The sequence below is a fragment of the Aythya ferina genome (assembly GCF_964211825.1).
Source record: "Aythya ferina genome assembly, chromosome: 16".
Classification (NCBI taxonomy): Eukaryota; Metazoa; Chordata; class Aves; order Anseriformes; family Anatidae; genus Aythya; species Aythya ferina.
Genome location: NC_140315.1, coordinates 10,041,153 through 10,066,641, shown reverse-complemented (window position 1 = coordinate 10,066,641; position 25,489 = coordinate 10,041,153). Strand labels below are relative to the sequence as shown.

The window sequence follows — 25,489 nt, the reverse complement described above, 5'->3', positions numbered from 1 at the left end:
CCACCAGGGCCTGTGGGGACGATCCACGCGTGTTCCCGTGCGTGCGGGGTCCCTGAGCCATCCAGCAGAGGCGGGTGCTGCTGACTTGCTCGTGAGCGAGATTTCACAACCGGGTGGCTGGCGCCTGTCCGAGACAGTTTGTGTTAATTGGGGGTTTTGCAAATAAACAGCTCTGGCGATGCTACCAGCTCCTCCACCCATACGTGGAGCGTATGCTTGGAGAAGAGGCTCACCCGGGAGCTACAAAGCTGCCCCTTTCCACTTGTGGGACCTGCTGGGAAATGCAGAGCCCCGGATAGATGCAGCCCGTGACTGGCTTTTGGGGACAGAGGTGAGCCCTGTCACGGCACCGCCGAGGCCCCCAGCCCTCCTGTCTTCCCTTTCCCCATGTGCCTTGAGTTACTGCAGATGTTTGCTGGACCCCGCCGTGTTGCCCCCCGCACTGCCCCCGGCGCCGCCGCTCCCACCTGCGCGGCTCCCGCTCGCCCCCGGCCGCCAGCGCCGGGATTTTTGTGTTTTGGGGGTGGGTGGCTCGGCTCGCCCCGCCTCCCCCCGCCCCGTTAAATGCCGTTCCCGGCGTATCTGAGTCAGTACCGAGGCGGGGAGCGGCTCCGAGGCCGGTACGGGTGAGTGAGGGGCTCCACGGCACCTGCGGGGAGGGGAAAAGGGGATGGGGTTGGGGTTGGGGTGAGGGGGAGCCCCGATCCTACGGGGGGGTGGAAGTTGGGGGGCTCCTCCTGGGCTGGGGGGTTAGGGAGCGCTGTGCCCCCTCGGGAAGGTGTCACTGTTCCCCTGATTATCACTGATTTTTGGGGTTTCCCCCCAGAAGTGTACTTGCTGAGCTTCCCCACCTATATGCTTTTTCCTTTCTGTGGTGCCAGCGCTTGCTGTCCCCGCTGTTTTTTTATTTTTTTGGGGGGTGTAGGGTGTGGGTACTGGGGTCACAGCACCCCACTGTGGAGAGGGGCCCCTGCTCTGCTCTCAGTACCTGCGGGGAGGATGGAGGCTCTTTCCTGCCACAGGGATGGTGCGGTTTGCAATCTGCATGCTCTGCTCACCTTTTGTCTAGCTCTGGGGTTGTTTCTCGCTTATACAAGCAAGGATCTCTTTTAGCAGAGAATAATAAGGTCTTTTACACTTGGGTGAAGCACACCAAGCAATAGGAGAGCTAGATCTTGACAAAAGATAAGCTGAAAAGTGTGTCCTAAATTTGTTCTGCACCGCTTCTGCGTGACTGGAAAATTGGGGCTGTGCATGCTCATAGCTCTGTTTGTGCATACCTATAAACATGTTTGCATAAGCATTCACCCACCTTTGGCTTAGAACTCTGAGCATTGCACAGGAAAAAATAGCTTTGGGCATATTTGCTGCAAGCAATTATGTGGGAAAACTTGTCTGGGAAATCAGACTGTTCTGTGTTCATCAGGTCTGTGCCAACTTGCAGCCGAGCAGGGCTGTGCAGGTAACATGGTGCAGTGGTGGGTAGCCTCTTGGGAATTTTTTCCCCCCGTTTGGCCAGAAGGTGTGAGGACGGCTGTTGCTGCAGAGTAGGGAGCTGCCCAGTCTGTCTTGGTCCTGGGAGCACCCATCTGGTGTGAGTGGGGAGCAAGGAAACGGGGCTCTGCTGCTCATGGGACTGGGGCAGGTGGGAGAGGGCTCCAAAAGAGGAGCCCTCTGTTCACAAGTTTTTACCTCTTCTACTTAATCCCATGGGATTTCTGCCTCCACCAAGGCTAGATTGCATACAGTTACTGCGAAGTCCTCCCTGTGGGACTCTTTGTAGCATCTCTTGGTAGCAATAACAAAGCTTTTCCCTGTCTTTTATTTTTTTCTGAGAACAGGAGTGATCAGTCACAGGCAGGCAGCCTGTAGGCTCTCAACAGCAAGTAGAAAGTGTATTTCACAAGCAGGTTCTTGCAATCTGTTTGGGGAATATCATTAGATTGGCATCTGGTACAGGCAAAAATTGTGCATGTAATCTCCTCTCGGATCTCAGCCCTGATATTTGCCACCAGGACTTGGCAATACAAAGAGCAGAGTTAACTACTGGGCTAAATCTGGCCTTGTCTGAAATACAAATTCCCATCTGGAGGGTGTGCAAGAGATCTTCGTGTTTGTAGTAAAATGGCACTTCCCACCAAAGCAGATGGGACTGCTGCATCTAACTGGGAAAAGCTGCTGTTCATTTTTTTTTTTTTTGGAAGTTCTAACTCTGTGTTTTTTGTTGTTGTTTTTTTTTTCATGAATAATTAAATAAATTTGATGGGATTAGTACAAGATGGGTATGGGTGTTGCTCTTGGTGGTGGTGGTAGTGAACAGAAAAGATGTGGCCAGCAAGGCAGCCTGTTGTAGGCAATCTGTGGTCACAGAAGATGTTTGTGCTCCGCTTGCTCATGAGGTAGTATTTCCCTTGAGGTTGGTACTAGGGGTTAAAAGTTTTCAAGAGAAGCCTTTGTTTAAACATTTTTAAAGTTTCCAATAGGGGCCCCTTTGTTCGCTTTCTGAGCAGTGTGCCTGCCTTGTTAAAAACTCAGCGCTTGCTTGCTTGTAAAATGCCACTTCCAAATGCTGGATGAACAGGGCTGGAACACAGGGAGAGGCAGAGAGAAGCAGCATTTGTACCTATGTGTCCATGCAAATGCCAGACAAACCCTCCCTAACTGAACAAAAGTGACCCAGGAAAACACAACAATGAAGATTGAGTGGTGCTCACAAAGAGACTTACAAAAATCAGCTGCTCCCCCAGAAAGAGTCCCTTTTGTGCCAGATGTCCTGCATGTTTTTTCCAGCTGTGCTACAAGCTTGAGCGGCTCCTATGCCTCATCATTACCTCGTGGAATTGTTTTCTCTGCTTTGGGGACAAAAAGTCATATTGCTCTTTATCTCTTTGCCTGTGCGTATCATTTGGGATAAGGCTGTGAAAGGTTATATTCCAAAATATCTTATAATACACTGGTATAAAGATTGATTCCCATTATAGTATTAATCATTCATAACCCTCATGAAGTCAGTACCATTAAAAAATCAAGTCTGTTTTGCCCAAGAGCTTGGAGTCCAGACTTTATAAAGGATTGATATTTAACTACAGTACTTTGTGTGCTATCTGTCTACTACTAAAATCGTGTTCAGTGAAATCTGTTTAGGGAAAAGGTAATTGGGAGAAAACGGTGTTATGAAGTGCAATACTTTGTAGAAAGAAAAATGATTCCAAAACAAATCTGGGGTGAGGCAATTTGGAGCCTGTTAACTAAAAGAAGTCCTTGTAAGTGAAGAAACATGCAAAGGATACAGGGTAGAACAAATAGAGAAACAACCAGTGTGATGCCAAACTGACTCTATTAATTTTTATATCCCTTTTCTAGGTTTTGCCATCTTCAGAAAAGAATAATTCAAAGCAAGCAAGAGCCTGCGAAGAAAATAGCTCTTCCAGAACACTGTAGGCTGTGTTTTGGTGCACTTCAGAATACAATTGCTATATTTAATAATAGTCTGAACAATAACCAGCCACCTGGTCTTCATATCCCACAGCAAATTGATCATCATGGTGGGACAGAAGATAGTGGATTCTCTCTGTCAGGAAACTCAAGAAAGAGATGCTCAGAATGACATCAAAACTGTCAGCAGCCGGTTTTGCAGCCACTTGAAGAAGCCGGCTCTTGCTACCAAAAATGCTGCAATACGATATCCAAATGCAGATGCAATGAGGGAACTTCAGGATCAAAATGATGAGCTGTATAAATATATGCAGCAGTTTAGAGCAATGATGGAATGAAAGATGCTTCATGGTTTTTTTACTTTTTTTTTTTAAAAACAAACAAAAAAAACCCACAAAACAGTGGTGAAAACTGGAATCCCTTCATTATTAGAGTCCTCTTTGCTCCCTTTGTATAGGAAGCAAGGGGAGTGCAAGAAACTCAGTGCCGCCAACTTCATCATCCCCACGTGTTCCTGACAGGTCATTTATCTCGGGTACTGACGCTCCTTTAGTAGGTGAAGACCCACACAATAACAGAGACGGAGAGGATTTGTGGTATTAAATCTGTACTTTCTCCTCCACTGTTCAGACACTGTCTAGAAGTGTTATCTTACTGTTGGGGCAGAAATGTTTGCTGTGTATTCAAACAAATTTTATTACCTGATTTTTATTTTTTTATTTCTGTACAGATAAATATATTGTCCTATTTTTTTTCTATTTGGGTTCATAGAGTCTGTCTTTAAGCATACTGTTGTGTAAGCTGTGATATTTCTACATGTACCCATTATCATTTCTAGAGCACTTGACTCAAATCTCGTAATTAGGGGTAAAAAAGCAGTATCTGGAGAATTAGCTTTGCAACTGTTTAATATACAAATGTGTAGGCTCAGGTTTGGTTTTGGGGCTTGGGGTGCGGCTCAGAGTTAGCTGTGCGTCCAGGGTCAGCTCCAGATCCGGGGCTTGAGGTGAGCTTTGGTGTGGGGGCTCTGGGATCAAGGGGCTAGGGCTAGGGCTCGGGGTTGGTGCACAGGCACAAGGAAAAGCCAAGTCTTGGCCAGGCTGGGTGGATGGGGCTGCTCTCTCTGCATGGTTCTGCACCACAAGGCATGCTCGGGGGGGGGGAGGCTGGAAGGGTTGAGGGACATGAAGGGACATAAGGGGCTGGGGGTACCTGGGGTGCACAGTCAGAGGGGAACTGGAGGCGGGGAGTCATTATGAATGCAATAAAATATGCATTCGAAATGTTGCATCTGGGCATTGCTGATGTGCCACAGACCAAAACAGATGCCAACATGGACACACTTTCAGACAAAACATTTATTTAGGAATGGGGTGGAAAAAAAGCCTTCCACGTTGGGAAAGATTCCAAGGGGGTTGTGGAGTTAGAGGTTGCAGCAATGCCCAAAGAGACCCTGGGTTTCTCTCACTGCTGCAGCTGCTTGATGTGGGCTTTTAGAGATGAAAAATTGTCCCTTACAATGGCCAGATTTTCCTTTAACATCTTCTGGACCTGCAGGGGAGTCAGAGGGGCAGGGGATGAGTGGGAGAGGCAGGATGGGACCCACTCCTTCTCCAGTGCATGCCGGTGGGACTCACCTCCACCAGCAGCAAGGCCTTGCTCCTGAGATCAACAACCATCTCCTGCTGCATGGTCACCCAGTATACCAGGGCCTGCATGAACCACGTAGCTGGGAGGAAGGTAAAAGCTCGGTGCTGCTGGGGACTGCACCACCCCCCCTCCCAGCATGTTCTTCGTCATGCCACACCACTGTCCCCAGCATCCTCCCCAGCCCCTCACCTTCCTCATGCAGGTCCCTGAGGGTCAGCAGTCGCTGTACCACATCAGGCAGACTGCTGACCACAGGGTCCCAGCGCTGCAGCATCTCATGGACCTGGTGTATCTGGGGCAAGGGGTGGAAAGCAAGAAAGGAGGGTGTAAGCACAGTCTGCAGGGGGATTCCATAAAAGCCCCCCATGCTGGCATTGCTTTGAGGGGCCCTCCCTGCTCCTCTTACTTTGCTCTGGGTTTCAGGATCTAGCATGATTGCCTTGTGCTTGGTGTTTTCAATGATCTTCTGCAGAACGCTCTGCACAGGGAGAAGCAGATGTGAGACCCCAAATCCAGCAGTGTCCCCCACCCCAATTTCATAGCCTTTGCTGGTGCCCTCCCCTGGGTCTCCCATGGCCCTGTGCCACCCTCTGTGGGGCTGGTGGGACTATTGCTGGCTGGGGGCTGCAGGACTCCCCCCCAGCCTCCCTCTCTCTGAGCCCTCTAACCTGCAGCCTGGCCTCCACTTGGTCCAGCACAGCCATGTCCAGGATGTTCACTTTGGCTTGGAGGATCTGCATGGTCTCCTGGAGATGGAGAACAAGGTGAGGGGGGGCAGGCAGTGCCCCATGGCTGCCCCAGTGCCATGTACAGTGGTGGGGAAAGGTGTCCCACCATGCCACCCTCACCATGGCCAGCCATACCCTGGTGCACATTCAGCACAGCAGAGCTAACCAGTCAAAAGACATGACAGTCCTACTCCACTCAACGCTGATGTGGCCTCACCTTGAGTACTTTGTGCAGTCTGGGGCTCCCCAGTATGAGAAGGAGATAAAAAATACTAGAATGGGTCCCAAAAGAGGTGTTCAACAAAGATGGGAGAAGAGCTAGAGGGCACAACTTAGGATGAGCAGCTTGGTCTGTTCTTGGTTTGTTCAGCTTTGAGAAGAGCAACCTGAGGGGTGACCTCTTTGCTGTCTACAACACCCTCAGTGTGTAAAGCGGTGAGGGAGGTGCTGATCTCTTTTCTCTGGTGACTGGGCGTGAGGGAACAGCTTAAAGCTGCACCAGCAGAAGTTCAGGTTGGGTATTAGGACATAAGTTCTTCACCGGGGTGGTGGTTGAGCAGCACAACTCAGGCTATTCTAGGATTCTAGGACTTACCACAAGGCTGGTGCCCTTCAGCCCAACCAACAGTGGGTTCTGTGGGGAGGAAAATCACATCAGTGGGGCAGGATGGAGAGCAGGAGAGTGGCAGGGCTGGAGCACCTGTCCCTTACCTGGCTGTCAGGCTCGTACCGTACCATCACCTCCAGCTGTGCCAAACGCTTCTCCAGCTCTGTAATCTGGGGGGGGAAATAAGGGCTGAGAGGGCAGGACAGGCCATTTTGGGGTCAAACTCTGTGACTCCCCCTCCACACACTCACACTAACAGCCTGGGAGAACTGGTCCTGCTCTGGCCTCCAGTACAGCTCAAAGGTGAGCATGTCTCCAGTGGGAGCTGGAGCCTTGCCGGGTCTCTCCCCTGACACTGCCTTCTTGAACTTCACCTCCTCCAGCTGCTGCAACAGGCGCCTGTGCAAGGGGAAGAGGTGAGCGTGCTGCTCTGGTACTGCCTCACGGGGTTGCTGGCATCCTCCCCTGCTGCCCCCCACTTCCCAAGCTGAAGGCGTGAGGCCTCGGGACCACACTTACTTGGCCAGCGTGCCTTCGAGGTCCGTAAAGTCTATGGCTGCAGCAGGGCCCAGTAGCTTCTCCATGTGGCTGGAGACCAGCTGCTGCTTCAGGCCTTCCACCTGCCTGGCCAAGGCCACGGGCATCAGCTCCTCCTCAGCCTCCGACTCCTTCAATGCACTCTGTGCAGGGGTAGGACAGGCGGCTGTGTCAGCCCCCAAGGATGGCCTGCCTGCAGGTCCCTGCAGGTGCTGGGACACCAGTACCCAAAACCCTTTGGTAGTAGCTGTGCCTTCACAGACAGGCAAGTAAACTTGTGGCTGTGGGAGAGCTGTGGTGCTGGGCAGGGATGTAACCGTGTGTTGAGGAGGGACAAGGGACCAATGCAGTAGGGTAGTTCACACTAAAGGGACATCTCTGCACATGTTGGACTCACGTTTTCATACTCTCCAGACTTGTAGCCTGTTGTGCTGGTCTTGCTTGTGCTGTCGGAGAAATCTGGAAGACAAGAGCAGAGGGTCACCCCAAAATACCTGGGGAGTCTATGCCATCCCTGGGTCCATCTCAGCAACCCAGGGACCACAGCTCACCCTTCCCCGGTCCCCTTGGCTCACCCACTCCCTTGGTGCCCAGGCGCTTGTCCTTGAACTTCTCAAAGGCAGCATTGGGGTTGATGACAAAGTGCTCCACACTGGTGCTGGTAAGCTCCTCCTGCACACAGGACACAGCACTAAGGACAAAGGAAGACTCAAGGGTTTGTGTGCAGGGCTGCCATCTCTCTGCTCTCTGTAGCCCTGGCAGCCTTTGAGGGCCAGTGCTGGGGACCAGATGGGTGGAAATGGGGCTGACGGCGGCCCCATCCTCTCCAACTGCCCAGGATGATGCACAAACCCCCAGGGCAACCCTCAGGTTGCAACAGGTACACAGGGGCAGGTGCAACAGTCAGACCCAGCAAAGGCTCTGCTTGGGCAGCAAGGGCTCTCCAGGATGCACCATTTCCCAGGGCATGGCTCATGCACATCAGACCCCTGGCCTGGCCTGGCCAACAGGAAAAATCCCACAAGGGCCTGGCAGCAGGGCCAGGGCACACTGAGGCACAACATCCTTTGGCGGTTCTGGGAGCCCCACAACCAGTAACAGGCAATCTGCTGCCACACGTGTTATGTGTGGTCGGGGTGACCCCAGTCCCACAGCTGTGTTTCAGGGTGGCTTCCATCATCCACGGGCTCTGGGGTGCTTGCAACTTGTGAGAGGACTTCAACCCCTCCAAGACTTCTCCACGGCTTTCCCTGCAGCCTAGCTTGGACATGTCCCCTCGAGGGGCACGTGCAGACAGCAACTTGGGGTGCTTCTCACCCTCTGACACAGCAGGGCTCTGCAGGAGGTGCCCCAAGGACACCCTGCCTGCTCCCCTCTCTGGCCCCTGTGCCTGACCTGAAACACTCTCAGGGAGCTCCGGCACAGCACAAATGGAGAAGAAGGGGTGAGGGTAGCAGGGGCAGCTCTCCAGCATGGCTGGGGGGGCTGTCCAGCTGTGGGGAGACGGCAAGTGCCACTGAACAGAGCAGTGGCTGACACACAGGCTCTTACCAGCTACTTGCGTTCCCCAGAGGTGAGAAAGTCAGAGCAAAGTTAGGAGGAGAGAAGAGAGAAAGCAGTCCCAGCAGTGCCACTGGGACACGGCACTGCATTACGCAGGACACGGAGCCAGGGGACAGGGGCAAGGACACCCACCCAGCATGAGTCTTGCCCTTGCTCCTTGCTGCCCTGCAGCAATGTGAGGCTGAGACAGGGCCAACAGACCATGTTGGGGATGTGTCACTGCAGGGACATGTGCAGGGACAGGAGCTGACCCCTGTCCCAGAGATGATCTCGCTGAGCGAGATGCCTGCAGGATGGGGGCACCGGCACCCTTGCTCACCCCTACCACACATGGGGCCCCAGCAGAGCCTTACCAACTCAAACTCGGCCTGGTCGCCCTTGGGTGTGTCACTGGTCTCATAGACCTCTGGTTCATTCCAGGCCTAGGACACAAACAGGCTCAGCTATTTGCTGTTTCTCATCAAGCACCCCCAAACTGCCCCAGACATCTTCAGATGGTGCCTCTGCCCCCCACACACCCCACCCCCGGCAGTTCCCTGCCCACACTCACCTTATCTCCCCAAAGAATCCTCAGCTCTTCCAGACACCTCCAATGTCCCCAAGCCCCCTCTTCCTACCCCCATGCCCCTCACACCCCCTGTGCTCAGGTACCCTACAGGCACCCCCACAATTGCAGCAGCCCTGACCCCCCTGCAAGTCCCAATGCCCTGACACGCCTGTCTGTCGACCCCACCCCAGACAGCCCCGACTACCCCCCATCTCCCCAAACACCCCACTTACTGCCCTGCTGCCTCAGATCCCCCCAGGCACCCAAAACCAACCCCAATCCCCCCAGCTCCCCCATCTGACCCTGACATCCCCAACCTCCCCACAGGCCCCACGCTCTCTCCCCTGACCCCCTGCGGACACCCCAAGGCCCAGCCCTGCACGCACGATGCCAGGCAGGTCGGCAAACTTGGGGGTGGCCATGGCTTTGGGATCGCTGAGGGGCCTGGTTCTGGGGCAGTGCAGGGGGTGCCAATGGGGGCGGCTCTGGGCTGGTGTCGGACAGGGCTGGAAGCTGCTCACAGCCAGGGCAGCTGCGAGGCAGAGCTGAGCGAGGGCAGGGGTGGCCGTGTGGGGCCGCTCTGGAAGGTTCTGTGCCACAGGGCATGCTGGGGGGGAAGAGACACAAGGGGACACCTGGGGCTGGGGGCACCCCGGGGTGCAGTCAGGGGGGAAATCTGGGGAGGGACACTGACGGTGCAAATTTAGTCCAAGCTTATGGTAAGAATTAGGGGAGGGAAAGGGTTGGGAAGGAGCATAAGTGCAGAGTCCTGTCAGGAGTGGAGTTTTGTAAAGCTCGCCAAGGGAATTTCAGGTCTCTTAGAGTGCTCTGTAAGGTTCTTGCCACTTTGTCATTAATCGCTCACAGTCCCAACTTCAGAGCAGCTTCCCCCAGGTTATGAATGGTGCAGTCTTTGCAAGCTGTAGCTCTTGCCCAGGGCAAGCTGCGGGTGGGATGAAAGGTGCCCACCACCGCAAGTCATGCACAGATGCATTGAGGGGATAAAGGGCTCCAAGCCCCTGGCAAAGCAGCACTGCTCGATCTGTGACTGCTCGATCTGTGATCTGACTCCTGCAGGCAAGGCACCTGAAGAATACCAAGATCTTATATGAGATGGTCCAAGATGACACTTTCTGGGGAATATAAAGACATTTGCAAAAATTGACCTCTTGGTTGCCTGAATGGGATTGGCTCCAACAACATATTTTTAGCATTCTAGCAATAATGGCATTGTGTTTCTATCATTTCTCATGACATCTGAAGAAAAATATTGAACCCTACTGTTCTAAAAACTAAAGAGTGGGAGATGTGAAGAGCTACAAAACAAAATAGTAGTAAGAAAAGAGGACAGGAGAATTGAACATCAAAGTTATGTTTTTTGCAGTAGAATGTGTTTTTGCAGTGGAAAATTCCACTAACTTTTCATATTCAAAAGCGATTGTGTAGGTGTGACAGTGGCATAGCAGTGGGAAGTATGTTAAGAAGATAATTGGAAGGTCCTGCTGTCTCAAAATTAGGAGGATAGCTAAGAAGAACAGGATAAGCAGTGGGAAATCAGTAAAAACAAAAAACCACGGGCCCTCTAGTCAAGAGAAAAGAAGAGAGACCCCACACTGGAGCAGGGGCATAACTGTGAAGGGGCAGTGGAAATGAAGTGTTACTGGCATGTGGAAAACGGCCTCCACAATCAGTCAGCTTGTAAAGTAGGTATGTTTATTCAGCCTGGACAGCATGGGGGGAAGTCCCACCAAAGTGCACACCACAACATGGCAACTTGCCTTGGTTATATGCAGTCAAGTTACATATGCATGAAGTTCCCCAATGCTCCTATACATATGCGTGACCTATACCTACTTCATATTAAAATTAGTTCCAAGAAGGCATTTCCACAAACTCCTCCCATCTGCACTTGCGCAGTGCCTCCTGGTGGTGGTTGCTGGGGATCGTCGGGATGAAGGCTGATAACTCTTCATCACCTCTAGTTGACCCCCTGCCTTTGTGCAGACTCAGCTGCTCCTTGGCTCTCGTCCCAACCACAGGGTTGGTCTCAGCCGGTTCTTGAGACAGGTTCCCTGTTTTTGTCAGGAACCACCCTTTGTGAGGGGCCCCAAGACTTCTTGTTTTGCTTAATTTGCACAGTAGTAAGCAAAGACATTAAGCAACATCTATTTTTAATACAATAATCTAGGTATTCATTAGTCAGCATCCTGTCTACTAAGATTCTCTTAGCTCCCTCTCTCACTGCAGACTGATTGCAGCCCCCATGCCCTGCTTGGGGGGATGATGTCGAAGAGGCTAGATAGGAACAGAGGGTGTTTTTAGTTTGCTTTTGGGCAATAAACGATGTTATTGCCAAGTTTGTTTTACCTGTGACAATAATTGGTGGGTGATCTCCTCGTCCTTACGTCACCCTTGAACCTTTTCCATTGTATTTTCTTCCTTTTTTTTTTTTTTTTTCTTTTTTTTTTTTTTTTTCTTTGAGGCGGAGGAGTGAGAAAACAGTTGTGGTGGAGTTCAGCTGCCCATCAGGGTAAAACCACGACGGGTGCCAACCCCCTGGCTCCCCATGCTGGCTCCAAGCAGGGATGAGTGCAGGACAGAGCAGGGCTCTGTAGGGCAGCATCGACCCTGGCACCACCATTGCCTTGAGGCATTTCCATTCTCCCAGGATAGTAGTCACCCCTAAAACAGCCCCTGAACCCCAGGGGACTAGGTGGCTGTGCTACAGGGTGGGCTGGATCGCAGCACGCTCATACCCAGTTACTTGTGTTTCCTTACTTCCTTTTGTATGTTCACGAGAATAATAAATAGTCTAATGGTTTTATTCTATTCTCATTTTTGTCAGTGTTGGGGCGGGTGAGTCCAAGGGCCATTTCAGCCTTGTGCCATGGGGTGAAGCCATGGGTACACAGCAGAAAGGACAAGGGGGAGAGGAAAGGAGCTGCAGGGACAGCCTAGGGTCATGTGGGAGACAGCAAAGGGACACTGTGGGATGAGAAAATGGCCAGGGCTGGGAATGTGCAGCGCAGGAAAAAGGACACTGGGGGTAGGGAAAAGGGGCAGGTATGGCATAGGAGCACTAGGTTGAAGAAGGGGCACAGGGACAAGACTGGAGACACAGGACAGGGTGGGGACACATGGGGAAGGGTGACAGGAGAGGGGTGCTTTGGGATATGAAGGGACCATTTCGCAGCATCAACCCTCCCCATCAGCTGGGGTTAACCCCCCCCATCACCTTGAGTTATCCAACTTTTGTTTGCCAGCCCCCAGTGTGTGTTGTCATCCTGCCTGGTCATGGGCCATGTTTTCTGTCCCTGGCAGGCGTGTCCTTTGCTGCCACTTGTGCCTGGAGCTCCCCACATCGTGTGGCATAGACCTCTTCATCCACTGTTGCCCTGGGACTAAACCATGGAGATTGATTCTGACTGGAACATCCCACTGGGTAGGCAAACCTTGATCCCACTGTCTAGCCTTACGCCTGGGCTCTTTCTGGGTGCTGGACCAAACGTATTTGTCAACGTTCCTGGATCCCAGGGACCAAACCCTGGTTAAGAGGTGCTGATGTGCTCCTGAAGGGGTTGGGGTAGGGGGAGGCGATACCCGCCCTCCTATGTTGGCATTGCTCCTCTGTCTTGGGTTGGTGTTGATGGAGTCCTGCCACTTTATGGGGAGCCTGGTGCCCCCCGGGACAGGGGCATAGGGCCTGGTACTCACTGTCGGTCTCAGGAGGCTTCCCTTCATTTCTCCCAATGGTGAGGAGTGTGGGCCCTGCACTGCCCCAGGTCTCTGCCTGGCCCGCCCAGGGTGGGACAGAGCTGTGTGGTGCCAAGTGTTCCTTGGTATTTGTCACAGCACATAGTGGGATACTGCAGGCTCGAGGGTTTAAAATAGCAGTTTATTACCAGGAAGTTGAGGGGATTGGCATGGCCTCTGAGTATCCCTGGGGCTGGTGCATCCCACGCTCTCAGCGCCTGCAGGAGAGATGGCAGTGAGCAGGGCCAGTTGAGAGTTCTCAACCCCTTCCCCAAGCAGCATGGCTGGCAAGGAGATCTCACTTGTGCCTGTAGTACCAGACGATCCCAATGAAGGCTGCAGCCACAGTGAGCAGCACCACAACAGCAACACCAATGCCAAGGGCCACCTTGGAGCTGCCTGAAGGAGAAAAGAGACAGTGGGGCTGCAAGTGCACAGATGGCCACGGCCAGAGTTGCTGTTGGAGCTGGGCTCACCGTCTCCTGTACTGGGCTCTGGGTCACTGCCTACACCCCATCACTGTGGGTGGTACTTACCCCAGGGGATGAGGAGGCTGCGGGTGCCCAGGCTGCAGTGGCGCACGCGGCAAGCATAAGTGTGCCCATCGCCGGGGGCCACGACGAGGGTGCTGCGGAGCTGGTAGGTGAGGTCAGCATTGGGCAGGATGGTGCTGGTGTTGAGTCCTGGGCCCGGCGGCACCTCCTGGCCATCCCGCAACCAGGCCACACTGATGGGTCGCGGGTAGAAGCCAGTGACACGACAGACTAGCAGGAGCTGAGCTGGGTCGCGCTTGTGGGCAAAGACAGTGGCCACAGGTGGCTCTGGGGGGCAAGAGTGAAGGAGTAAGGGGAGCCCCAGTGGAGAAGCTTTGAAGTGGGCCATACTGGGGTCTGGGTGTTCTCACCTTGTCTCTCCAGAGCCGCCCTGCCATATTCAATGAATCTCTTCATGTGGTCAATGCAGGTGATGTTGAGGAGGTACTGCAGTGTTGCGCAAAAACCAATGTAGCTGTTGAGCTCCCTCTCAACATTCACCGCCAGCTCACTCTCCTGCCACCTCTTCCAGTGGCTGCTGTCCACATCAAAGCTGAGGAAGTTGTGAGCATTGTAGGCAAGATGGTAGAATTTTGTGGAGGAGCCATTGGGGTGCAGTTCACAGCCCATCCTGCACTGGAACACAAAAGGGTCTGGAGGAGGGGGTGGGTATCAGGAGTGCATCTTGAGCTGGAGCCAGAGCTTGAAATGGCAGTTCAGCATTTACTTCTTTGGGCACAGGCCTTTCCCCCTTCCCTCTGCACCCCAAATTATTCCCGCATGTCACTGCTCATTGTGCTGGGTGTAACTGCTCTGAATGAGAAACCTGCCTGTGAGCCCTGGAGCCCATTCTCCTCAAGCCACTTGTTCCTGCAGCTGGGTCAGGAGCACAGCAAAGGGGGAACCACCACCTTGGGAGCATGACAGGACATGGGGTGCAGGCGTGTGGCTGTGGTAACAGGGGTGGTGCCACTCTGCCTTGCACCCTGCCCATAGGACACCAGCATTGGAATGGCGTGCAGAGCCAGGCACTTGCTCTGTTTCCCATCCCACAAAGGAGAACAGAGAGGGTTGAACTTATACTCCACAGCCTTGGAGGACTTCGCTAGCGGGATTTGGGGTGACCAGAGAAGAATATGCGGCCTGGCATAAGGGCATAAGTGGAGACACAGCCAAAGATGGACTCAGTGATGCTTGTGGATGCCTTCCAACTACCACTTCCATTGTGGATTTTCTGATTCTTTGATTCTCTGATTCTAAAGGTTATGTTAGGGACCAGGACATCCTGGTGCAGGACAGGTGGTTCAGGGGGCTCATTGCCCCAAGATAGGGCCTATCTCCTGCTCTCCTGCTAGCCCTTGGTTAGGGAAGCGACTGACAGCGGCTCTGAGCTCCTACTCACAGCTTTGTGCCTGTCCTCAGCGTTACATATGGAGTGGTAATTCGTGTCAAGAAAATGGTTGATATTAATAAAGAAGGGGGAGATTTGGGAATGTGGCCATGGGGGTTGAAAAGCCCCATGGTTGAGATAACATTAGACTCTTAACGACGAGGCCATCAGGAATATAAAAGAGTTTAGAAGGAGTAAAGAAGGGTGATTCAGGAGACGCCATGCAGTCTCCAGTTTCTTGTTCTCCAGCCGTTAAGGCATGGAAGTTTCTGGGTGTTTGCTGTTGTTGTTACATTCAAAGTTGTTCGACCAATGAAAAGTTGTTTTGAAAAGAACTGCTGTGGAGAAGGGTATAAGAGGGGAGCCTGCCCTCAAGAAGAAAAAGGCAACATGATGTAATGAAGTTATGTCATCAATAAAGAAGCAGGAAAAAGACGTGAGGAGGAACAGGCTGGCGGAATGGAGACCAGGACGGGAACAGGCACATTGATCGCCTCATGAAGATAGGTTCGGCCAGACTCAGCAAATCGCTCAGAGGAGCTCATGCAGAAAGTCACTAGAAATGGGCACACTGGAGCTGGGAAGAAGCTCAAGCTGAGAGAAGCGGACCCAACTGCCCCTCGCTGATAAGCAGTTGCACATTATGGGGAATCATACGTCCTGGTAACCTTACAGCTTTTTCTCCTTGTTAACAATCGGACAATTTATGAGCCTGAAATACGGAACCAAATTCATGTCAAGGTGTGGGACTGCAACTGAAAATGACAAGGTTGCAGTGGGATTGCTCGGCACCTGGCGAGCAGTCCCTGAGGCCTTAAAGAGCCCTGTGGGACCACAGTCAGAAACGTGTGGTTTGCCAGATAGTGAGGGAGCTGCGGGCTCCTTTACTGATCCGACTGCTACGCCATCGGCCCCTCTGCTGCTACAGCCATCTCAGGCCTTTGTTGTTACACCCCCTGCTGATCTGGACGTGCCTCTTGACCCAGGCCTCTTGGCCTTCAAAAGGAGATCATAGAATCATAGAATATCCTGAGTTGGAAGGGACCCTTAAGGATCATCAAGTCCAACTCTTGACACCGCACAGGTCTACCCAAAAGTTCAGACCATGTGACTAAGTGCACAGTCCAATCTCTTCTTAAAATCAGACAGGCTCAGTGCAGTGACCACTTCCCTGGGGAGCCTGTTCCAGTGTGCAACCACCCTCTCTGTGAAGAACCCCCTGCTGATGCCAAGCCTAAATTTCCCCTGCCTCAGCTTAACCCCGTTCCCGCGGGTCCTGTCACTGGTGTTAATGGAGAAAAGGTCTCCTGCCTCTCGACACCCCCTTACGAGGAAGTTGTAGACTGTGATGAGGTCTCCCCTCAGCCTCCTCTTCTCCAGGCTGAACAGGCCCAGTGACCTCAGCCGTTCTTCGTACGTCTTCCCCTCCAGGCCTTTCACCATCTTCGTAGCCCTCCTCTGGACACTTTCCAACAGTTTCATGTCCTTTTTATACTGTGGTGCCCAGAACTGCACACAGTACTCGAGGTGAGGCCGCACCAGCGCAGAGTAGAGCGGGACAATCACCTCCCTTGACCTACTAGCGATGCCGTGCTTGATGCACCCCAGGACACGGTTGGCCCTCCTGGCTGCCAGGGCACACTGCTGGCTCATATTCAACTTGCTGTCTACCATGACCCCCAGATCCCTCTCTTCTAGGCTGCTCTCCAGCGTCTCATCGCCCAGTCTGTACGTGCAGCCAGGGTTTCCCCGTCCCAGGTGCAGGACCCGGCACTTGCTCTTATTGAACTTCATGCGGTTGGTGATCGCCCAGCTCTCCAACCTATCCAGATCCCTCTGCAAGGCCTTTCCACCCTCATTCGAGTCCACAACTCCTCCAAGTTTGGTGTCATCAGCAAACTTGCTCAATGGATATGCTGGATATAAGATGGATATGCTTTTCTGTGATCCGGGAAGAACGGGACACATAAAGCCCAAAGGCTGAGTTGCTTGACAACTTAAAGCAGGACTTATTGTTCAAAAGGAGTGGAAAATGGCGACTTGTTTGTAATCAAGACAAAGAATGGAAAATGGACACCGTTAAGTCATGGAACTTAAAGGATTGCTTGTTACCTTTCCTGATTGTATGTATGTGTAGGCATACTCGGGTTTAGTATGTAAAGCAATGTTCTGTATATTTAGAATGTTTGATGTTCGTGTGTGCGTGTTGGTGGAGCGTAGACTCCACGCACACACAGTGCTGTTTACTTGCCTTTTATACCTTTTAGAAATATTTGTTTTATAAATATTACAAAATTCAGATTGAATTGAGACCTCATTTATAACATCAGCAAACTTACAGAATCATAGAATCACAGAATCATTAAGATTGGAAAAGACCTCCAAGATCATCTGGTCCATCCATCCCCCAACCACCAATATTATCCACTAAATCATATCCCTAAGTACAACATCCAGGCTTTTCTTTAGCAACCCCAGCGATGGTGACTCCACCACTACCCTGGGCAACCCGTCTCCAATGCCTGACTGCTCTTTCCGAGAAGAAATGTCTCCTCTTTTCCCAACTGACCCTCCCCTGGAGCAACTTGAGGCCATGACCTCTGGTCCTATCGCTAGTTACTTGTGAGAAGAGGCCCACCCCCAGCTCCCCAAATCTTCCTTTCGGGCAGTTGTAGAGAGCAATAAACTCTCCCCTGAGCCTCTTCTTCTCCACACTAAATAATCCCAGTTCCCATATGACTTGTGTTCCAGGCCCTTCACCAGCTTTGTAGCCCTTCTCTGGACACTCTCCAGTGCCTCGATGGCTTTGTTGTTGTGAAAGGGCCCAGAACTGAACACAGCACTTGTGGTGCGGCCTCCCCAAAGCAGAGTACAAAGGGACGATCACCCCCCTGGTCCTGCTGGCTACGCTATTCCTTATACAAGCCAGGATGCTGTTGGCCTTCTTGGCCACCTGGGTGCACTGCCGGCTCATGTTGAGGTGAGCATCAATCAGCACCCCCAGATCCTTTTCCTCTGCACAGCTTTTGAGCCACTCTGCCTCAACCCTGCAGCACTGCAAGGGGGGCAGAGAGTGTGAACTCATTCCTCCACTACCAGAAATTATGCAATCGAGTTTCCCTCATTTGTGGAAATCCCAGTGATTAGCACACCCAAAGTGCAGGGGATGAGCCTCACCCTGGGAAAACCACTGCCTAATCACGGTACCTCCCCTGCCATTTAAGTAAGAAAAGGAGGATCACCCAGTACTCACAGGGAATCTGGTACAGCCTAGCTTTGTTCTGCAGTATCAGAATGTAGTTGTACAAATAGATCCTGAACATATTTTGCAGGTTTTCCCACTCGTCTGCGGGCAGGGCTGAGAAGACCCATGGTTGGAGGTAAATGATTTCCCGGGTGTAGTTCTGCAGGGCAGCAAAGACGATGTCCTCCAGGGTGGCCCAGCCTGAAAGTTCCACCGAGTTGCTATTGTAGAAGGTACAGCTATGGAATAGGTGGAGTTTCTGAGAGCCTGTGGGGTGACAGAGGAGAGAAGGTTGTGCTGATTAGCACGAGGGTGAAGGAGAAGGGCAGGAGGCCCCAGGAGGAGGAGTGGCCCACAGGGTCCTCAGGGATGGGCAGAGTGAGATGGGGAAGGTGGGCAGGGCAGGGGAAATCCCCTTGTCTAGCTGCTTTCACTAATTTGCAATTTCCTTCCACTGCCTTGATGAGCCTCTCTCTCGGCTTCTTCTCTAATTCCCTTTTTACCCCTTCACCACCCTGATGTGACCACCTGAGAGCTATCACTTGGCTGTGTGGAGGGGACAGCAGGGGTGCTCTTGTCTGTGGCTGGGAACAACAGTTCCACCAGTTCACATGGGGACCCAGGTCTGGCAGAGACCTGCTCACAGTGCAGGAAATCTTCTCAAGGGGGAAGTGGGGGAGGAGAATTTTGCCTAGGTTTGTGGTGGGGCGGGCTTCTGGGCAGCACTCATGGGAAACTGAATCATGACAGGAGGCAGGAGAGCAAGTCCAACACTCACACAGTGACTCCTGTCATGCTGAATGAAACCCTGAGAACTAATGGCACAAAGTAAAGCCTGGATTGGGGCAGTAAGAGCCCCCCTGCCTGGAGTGCAATGAGTACCTGATCTCAGCATGGAAAATGCAGGCTGGAACAAAGCTGGAGGCTCCTTGTGGCTGCAAAAGAAAGCTTTAACCATAGCAGAAGCATGCAAAGGATCCAGCAACCTTTCAATGGCAAAAGAAATGATCCCACATGCTCAGGGCAGTGCCCAGGACCTGCTTAAGCAGTTAGAGCCCAGTGCAGGACTGTTGAGCCACGAGGGGAAAAGATACCCTTCCACGTGCGCCCATGAATGGCCAGGAGGAAAAAGGCACGTTTGGGGACACTCCATCACCCCAAGCCTGCCTGGGAGTCCTTGGCCCTTGTGCTGGAGCTATCAGCAGTGGTCTGGTCAGGATGGTGCAGGGCAGTGAGCCCAGAGCTGGACATGGGAGCAGAGGGGGTGGGCAGAGATAGGGCACCTTTGGATGCTGCACCTAAGTGACGGGTATAATCTCCCCATGCACCTTCATCTCCCTGGGCCTCACCCCCTGCCACCCCTGTACAGACCCACAGTAGAGAGAACGGAGCAGATAGGAGTGTGCCACTTACCCTCTGGGTCTGCCCACATCCCAGGAAGGATGAAGAGAAGAAGGCAAGGGAACTGCATGCTGCCAGTGGTGAAGCCCCAAGCATTCAGAAGTGGGTGCAGCACGAAGCGTAAAGGGCTGCAGGAGCCGCAGCTGCACATTTCTTTCTGTTGCTGTTCTGCCTGGGCAGTTCCAGCAGTGCTAGTCGTATCAGCAGCCAATGGAGTCTGCACTGCGGTTTTGGGGTGGTCCTGGTGCACTACGGTCATTCAGGAGGATGTGGTAGAAGGCTGGCCCAGGGCTGTGAATAGTGGGGGAAAATTCAGTGGGTTAACCCTCATGTCTGCAAGACCCAGGGAGATGTCAGGTGAGCATGTAATAGGGTTTACGCTGCAATGTCTGTAATAGGGTTTACCCTGCAGTGCCCTGGCAGAGAGCACTGGGGTTGTTCTGACTGCCCTTCCTGGTAGCACATCACTCAGAGACAGGGTCCAGCACAGCTCTTTTCCAGACATCAGCTACATTGTGGGGGTGACTGTCCCCTGCCTTTCTGTCTTTTGTAAGGGCAGGAGATGGGCAAGGGGGCAGCAGTAGGGCATGGAGGAGATTTGGACCCCAAACCAGCCCAGAGAGTGAGGGATAGCAAGTCCCACAGCACGAGCAGCTTTGCACCAACTGGAAACATCTTCCTGTGTCGGAGGTTGGAGATGTCACTTGGGTCCTTCCCTCTCTCTTCTCCCTCTACAGCCAAACAGCCCTAAATCCCTTCATCTTTCCCTGTTTTGTGGCTATCCCTGTCCCTAACCCATTCAACATGGTCGCACCAGTTTTTCACTACCTTTCTTCAGGGGTCCAACATTGGTCATAAATGTGCCAGAGTAGGTGGTGGAGGTGGAAATTGCTTCTTCAGACATGCCAGAAGAGGTCGGCTGCTGTCCAGGAAACAGACTACTCCTCCTGGTGCCATGACATAGAGTCTCTGCCATGTACTGGGGATTTTCCTGTGGGGACCCTGCAAGGGGGAAGACACTTGAGAGCCACTTGTTTTTGCAGTAGAATATGTTTTTGCAGTGGAAAATTCCACTAACTTTTCATATTCAAAAGTGATTTTGTAGGTGTGACAGTGGCATAGCAGTGCGGAGTATGTTAAGAAGATAACGGGAAGGTCCTGCTGTCCCAAAATTAGGAGGATAGCTAAGAAAAACAGGATAAGCGTTGGGAAATCCGTAAAAACAAAAAACCACAGGCCCTCTAGTCAAGAGAAAAGTGAGAAAAGAAAAAAAAAAAAAAAAGGAGAAATTAATGCTTTGTCAAAAACAAAACAAAACAAAACAAAACAACATATATGGGATAGTAATAAGCGTCAAGTAGTTTGTGAACCTGCAGTACTCAGCCAGTGAGGAAACAGGGGAGGAATCAAGTGTTGGGTAATTGGGAATATAAGATTATGTTATGCTTTTGCTGGGTGCTCCTGCTTGCAGGATGCCCGCTATTGCAATCCCAAAATAGCTTCACAGAAGACTCTGTCTGAGAAGAATATTCAGGTAGTTCACATACCTGTGGCTATGGCAGTTGTCTCTTCTACTGAGGTTTATGAACAGCTGTTATTCTCATGACATTCGTGTACTGTTACCTCCTTAAAATCCTGTGGGGAAGCCAGGAGGTGTCGTATATCATTGTCCTTCACACAACACGGCACACCCCACATCACACAGCCCAGGAAGACCCCTGAGCCATGTGTGAGGGACAGAACCTCCTGTCCCAGGAGCTAGGGGCCAGGACTTGGACTTGCTCCTTCATCAAACAAACCAAGGGCTTCACTCACCATCAGAGTCACTTGCACAGTGCCTTTGACTAGCTGTAATCGTGGCCTCCCATTATCTGCTCTAACAAGCCCATGGAGATGCTTTGTCAGTAATAGCCCACATGGAGACCCATTAGAACTCCAAAACACTTCCACATTTCCTTCTGAAATCTTTTCCAACAGTTCGTTCCATAACCTCATTCTCCTTTCGCTACCTAAGGTTCATGGACTCAGCACCAAATATACCATGAGGTTCATTACAATTCACCAATTTTCATCAAGTCTTCAAGACTTGCACAGTTAATTAGTGAGGTTTCAGGAGCGTAATTAAATGCAAAATTTTCCATGGGCACTTGTTTAAAAGGATTTTCCATAATTAAGCTTTGTTGGTTTTTGTTGTTGTTGTTGTTGTTTTTGAGTTGTGAGAAGAATTGATAGCACCATTCTCCAGTTGACATTGATCCAATGTGTCTCCTAAAGAGGTCTAGATAAATAGGAAAAGCAGTCCCATAAGGTCCTACATACACCCACGTACTTAACTTTTCATTACAAGAGACTTCTCCACTAAAGGCTACAGCAGGATGTTAAAGCTCTTTTACACCAAGTCCTATCTGCTTTCCTCAGACAACTGGCTACACACAGAAACAGAAGTTGGGGGGAGTGGGGAGGAGGGAGGAGAGAATGGATAGTTTTATTTTTATTGTGTGTGGGGGGACGATTGTTGTTTTTGGTTTTTGTTGATTTATACATTTATTACAAAAAAAATAAATTACTCCACTGTGAGTCAAATTCAAGTAGTTGCCTCCAATGAGGTGCACATTCCACAAGGGATGGCTGCACAAGCAATGTTTGACATAAATAGATTGGAAATGATAAATACAAACACAATTACAGAGTTGGCTATAGGAATGATAAGAGAAGGTGCTGAAAGATGAACATGCTTAAACTCCCTGAAGTTCCTAGAAACAACTGGATATATGAGAAATGAACAAAGAGCAAGAGCAAGTGGAGGGGTGTGGGGTTTTTACCTTGCTACACAGCTGAACTCCACAACTGCTCTCTCAGTCCTCCTCCTCAAAGGAAAGGGAGAAAATACCATGGAAAGGGTTCAAGGGTTGAGATTAGGACAGGAAGATCACCCACCAGTTATGGTCATGAGTAAAACATGGATTAGATATTGTTTAAGAATGCAATAGTTGTGAAGCATTTAAGAAAGTAGTAATTGTGTGGAATATGTTTTGTAATAATATAGTGAAGGGATGAGGGGTGGAATGTGTGTAAATTGTCCTCTTTGTCAGTGTTGTGATGATATGTTTATTTTGGTGTGGGGAATTTTTTTATTTTATTTTATTTTATTTTATTTTATTTTATTTTATTTTATTTTATTTATTTATTTATTTTGAGGGAAGAAAGCCTTGTGAAGATTGTAATGATTGCAATGTAAGAGTATATTGTGATAGTTCTTAAATATGCTCTTCACGGAGGCAAGGAGTGGAATGTATTGGGTTTATGTGGCAAGGTTTTGGTAGCAAGGGTCTGCAGTGGTGGTCTCTGTGAGAAGACTACAGAAGCTGCTTCGTGTTAGATAAATGCCAGTTTCAGACAGCTCCAAAAGGGACCTGCTGCTGTTGGTTGCACCTCTGTGAGAGCATACTTCAGAAAGGGAAAAAAAAAACTGCTGGGCAATAGCAGCTAGGAGAGTGAGGAGTGATAAACAGCCCTGCAGCCACCAAGGTCAGAGCAGGAAGGCATGAGGTACTCCAGGCACCAGAGCAGAAGTTCTGTGGCCTGTGGAGAGGACCCTGGTGGAGCAGGCTGTTCCCCTGCACCCATGGGTCCCACATGGAGCAGATCTCCACGCTGCAGCCCGTGGAGGAGCCCCGGGTGGAGCAGGTGGATGTGGCCTGGAGGAGGCTGCAGCCCATGGAGAGCCCCCGCAGGAGCAGGCCTCGGGCCGGAGCTGCAGCCCGGGGAAAGGAGCCCACACAGGAGCAGATGATTTGGGAGGAACTGCCTCCTATGGGGGACCCAGGTTGGAGCAGTTTGCTCCTGACGGATGGACGCCATAGTATGGAGACATACTGAACAGTTCTTGAAGAGCTATTCCCTGTGGGTAGCCTATGCAGGATCAGTTTAGGCAGAACAGCATCCCGTGGGAGAGACCCAACGCTGGAGCAGGGGCACAACTGTGAAGGGGCAGTGGAAATGAAGTGTTACTGGCATGTGGAAAACGGCCTCCACAATCAGTCAGCTTGTAAAGTAGGTATGTTTATTCAGCCTGGACAGCATGGGGGGAAGTCCCACCAAAGTGCACACCACAACATGGCAACTTGCCTTGGTTATATGCAGTCAAGTTACATATGCATGAAGTTCCCCAATGCTCCTATACATATGCGTGACCTATACCTACTTCATATTAAAATTAGTTCCAAGAAGGCATTTCCACAAACTCCTCCCATCTGCACTTGCGCAGTGCCTCCTGGTGGTGGTTGCCGGGGATCGTCGGGATGAAGGCCGATAACTCTTCATCACCTCTAGTTGACCCCCTGCCTTTGTGCAGACTCAGCTGCTCCTTGGCTCTCGTCCCAACCACAGGGTTGGTCTCAGCCGGTTCTTGAGACAGGTTCCCTGTTTTTGTCAGGAACCACCCTTTGTGAGGGGCCCCAAGACTTCTTGTTTTGCTTAATTTGCACAGTAGTAAGCAAAGACATTAAGCAACATCTATTTTTAATACAATAATCTAGGTATTCATTCGTCAGCATCCTGTCTACTAAGATTCTCTTAGCTCCCTCTCTCACTGCAGACTGATTGCAGCCCCCATGCCCTGCTTGGGGGGATGATGTCGAAGAGGATAGATAGGAACGGATGGTGTTTTTAGTTTGCTTTTGGGCAATAAACGATGTTATTGCCAAGTTTGTTTTACCTGTGACAATAATTGGTGGGTGATCTCCTTGTCCTTACGTCACCCTTGAACCTTTTCCATTGTATTTTCTTCCTTTTTTTTTTTTTTTTTTTTTTTTTTTTTTTTTTTTTTCTTTGAGGCGGAGGAGTGAGAAAACAGTTGTGGTGGAGTTCAGCTGCCCATCAGGGTAAAACCACGACGGGTGCCAACCCCCTGGCTCCCCATGCTGGCTCCAAGCAGGGATGAGTGCAGGACAGAGCAGGGCTCTGTAGGGCAGCATCGACCCTGGCACCACCATTGCCTTGAGGCATTTCCATTCTCCCAGGATAGTAGTCACCCCTAAAACAGCCCCTGAACCCCAGGGGACTAGGTGGCTGTGCTACAGGGTGGGCTGGATCGCAGCACGCTCATACCCAGTTACTTGTGTTTCCTTACTTCCTTTTGTATGTTCACGAGAATAATAAATAGTCTAATGGTTTTATTCTATTCTCATTTTTGTCAGTGCTGGGGCAGGTGAGTCCAAGGGCCATTTCAGCCTTGTGCCATGGGGTGAAGCCATGGGTACACAGCAGAAAGGACAAGGGGGAGAGGAAAGGAGCTGCAGGGACAGCCTAGGGTCATGTGGGAGACAGCAAAGGGACACTGTGGGATGAGAAAATGGCCAGGGCTGGGAATGTGCAGCGCAGGAAAAAGGACACTGGGGGTAGGGAAAAGGGGCAGGTATGGCATAGGAGCACTAGGTTGAAGAAGGGGCACAGAGACAAGACTGGAGACACAGGACAGGGTGGGGACACATGGGGAAGGGTGACAGGAGCGGGGTGCTTTGGGATATGAAGGGACCATTTTGCAGCATCAACCCTCCCCATCAGCTGGGGTTAACCCCCCCCCATCACCTTGAGTTATCCAACTTTTGTTTGCCAGCCCCCAGCGTGTGTTGTCATCCTGCCTGGTCATGGGCCATGTTTTCTGTCCCTGGCAGGCGTGTCCTTTACTGCCACTTGTGCCTGGAGCTCCCCACATCGTGTGGCATAGACCTCTTCATCCACTGTTGCCCTGGGACTAAACCATGGAGATTGATTCTGACTGGAACATCCCACTGGGTAGGCAAACCTTGATCCCACTGTCTAGCCTTACGCCTGGGCTCTTTCTGGGTGCTGGACCAAACGTATTTGTCAACGTTCCTGGATCCCAGGGACCAAACCCTGGTTAAGAGGTGCTGATGTGCTCCTGAAGGGGTTGGGGTAGGGGGAGGCGATACCCGCCCCCCTATGTTGGCATTGCTCCTCTGTCTTGGGTTGGTGTTGATGGAGTCCTGCCACTTTATGGGGAGCCTGGTGCCCCCCGGGACAGGGGCATAGGGCCTGGTACTCACTGTCGGTCTCAGGAGGCTTCCCTTCATTTCTCC

At 51.4% G+C, this 25,489-nt stretch overlaps 2 protein-coding genes and 1 long non-coding RNA gene across 6 annotated transcripts; 1 reads left to right on the top strand and 2 right to left on the bottom strand.

Moving 5' to 3' along the window:
* Nucleotides 1–558: 558 nt before the first annotated feature.
* On the top strand, nucleotides 559–4,235 carry LOC311445670. The gene is made up of 2 exons (XR_014698571.1): nucleotides 559–626; nucleotides 3,364–4,235. It is a non-coding gene; the product is annotated as an uncharacterized lncRNA (long non-coding RNA).
* Nucleotides 4,236–4,775: 540 nt separating this feature from the next.
* Nucleotides 4,776–25,488, bottom strand: LOC311445668 (dynactin subunit 2-like). Of its 4 annotated transcripts, XM_084538029.1 has the most exons (14): nucleotides 25,457–25,488; nucleotides 9,454–9,674; nucleotides 8,874–8,942; nucleotides 7,533–7,629; nucleotides 7,355–7,416; nucleotides 6,940–7,100; nucleotides 6,672–6,819; nucleotides 6,525–6,590; nucleotides 6,409–6,447; nucleotides 5,754–5,831; nucleotides 5,492–5,563; nucleotides 5,275–5,377; nucleotides 5,073–5,164; nucleotides 4,776–4,986 (listed from the first exon to the last, which is right to left on the bottom strand). In XM_084538029.1, the coding sequence occupies exons 2-14, from the start codon at nucleotides 9,487–9,489 to the stop codon at nucleotides 4,900–4,902; spliced, it is 1,110 nt and encodes a 369-aa protein (XP_084394155.1). In that variant the 5' UTR covers nucleotides 9,490–9,674; nucleotides 25,457–25,488; the 3' UTR covers nucleotides 4,776–4,899. The 4 variants fall into 4 exon arrangements, with proteins under 4 accessions (XP_084394155.1, XP_084394157.1, XP_084394156.1 ...); XM_084538031.1 differs by lacking the exon at nucleotides 25,457–25,488 and having other exon boundaries at nucleotides 6,549–6,590; nucleotides 9,454–11,477; XM_084538030.1 differs by lacking the exon at nucleotides 25,457–25,488 and having other exon boundaries at nucleotides 7,533–7,626; nucleotides 9,454–11,477.
* Nucleotides 12,942–20,581, bottom strand: LOC311445667 (antigen-presenting glycoprotein CD1d-like). The gene is made up of 7 exons (XM_084538028.1): nucleotides 20,217–20,581; nucleotides 19,401–19,679; nucleotides 17,997–18,254; nucleotides 13,725–14,006; nucleotides 13,357–13,641; nucleotides 13,123–13,219; nucleotides 12,942–13,038 (listed from the first exon to the last, which is right to left on the bottom strand). The coding sequence occupies exons 2-7, from the start codon at nucleotides 19,645–19,647 to the stop codon at nucleotides 13,032–13,034; spliced, it is 1,176 nt and encodes a 391-aa protein (XP_084394154.1). The 5' UTR covers nucleotides 19,648–19,679; nucleotides 20,217–20,581; the 3' UTR covers nucleotides 12,942–13,031.
* Nucleotide 25,489: the final 1 nt, after the last annotated feature.

What these genes read in the sequence shown, in the direction of transcription:
- LOC311445668 (XM_084538029.1), bottom strand. Translation starts at nt 9,489, where the DNA reads ATGGCCACCCCCAAGTTTGCCGACCTGCCTGGCATC. An exon ending in GGTACGAGCCTGACAGCCAG is followed by an intron (nt 6,448 to 6,524) that starts GTAAGGGACAGG and finishes TCCTCCCCACAG; the next exon opens with AACCCACTGTTGGTTGGGCT. An exon ending in ATCCTGAAACCCAGAGCAAA is followed by an intron (nt 5,378 to 5,491) that starts GTAAGAGGAGCA and finishes CCCTTGCCCCAG; the next exon opens with ATACACCAGGTCCATGAGAT.
- LOC311445667 (XM_084538028.1), bottom strand. Translation starts at nt 19,647, where the DNA reads ATGACCGTAGTGCACCAGGACCACCCCAAAACCGCAGTGCAGACTCCA. An exon ending in TAGGCTGTACCAGATTCCCT is followed by an intron (nt 14,007 to 17,996) that starts GTGAGTACTGGG and finishes CCCCTCCTCCAG; the next exon opens with ACCCTTTTGTGTTCCAGTGC. An exon ending in CAGCCTCCTCATCCCCTGGG is followed by an intron (nt 13,220 to 13,356) that starts GTAAGTACCACC and finishes TTTCTCCTTCAG; the next exon opens with GCAGCTCCAAGGTGGCCCTT.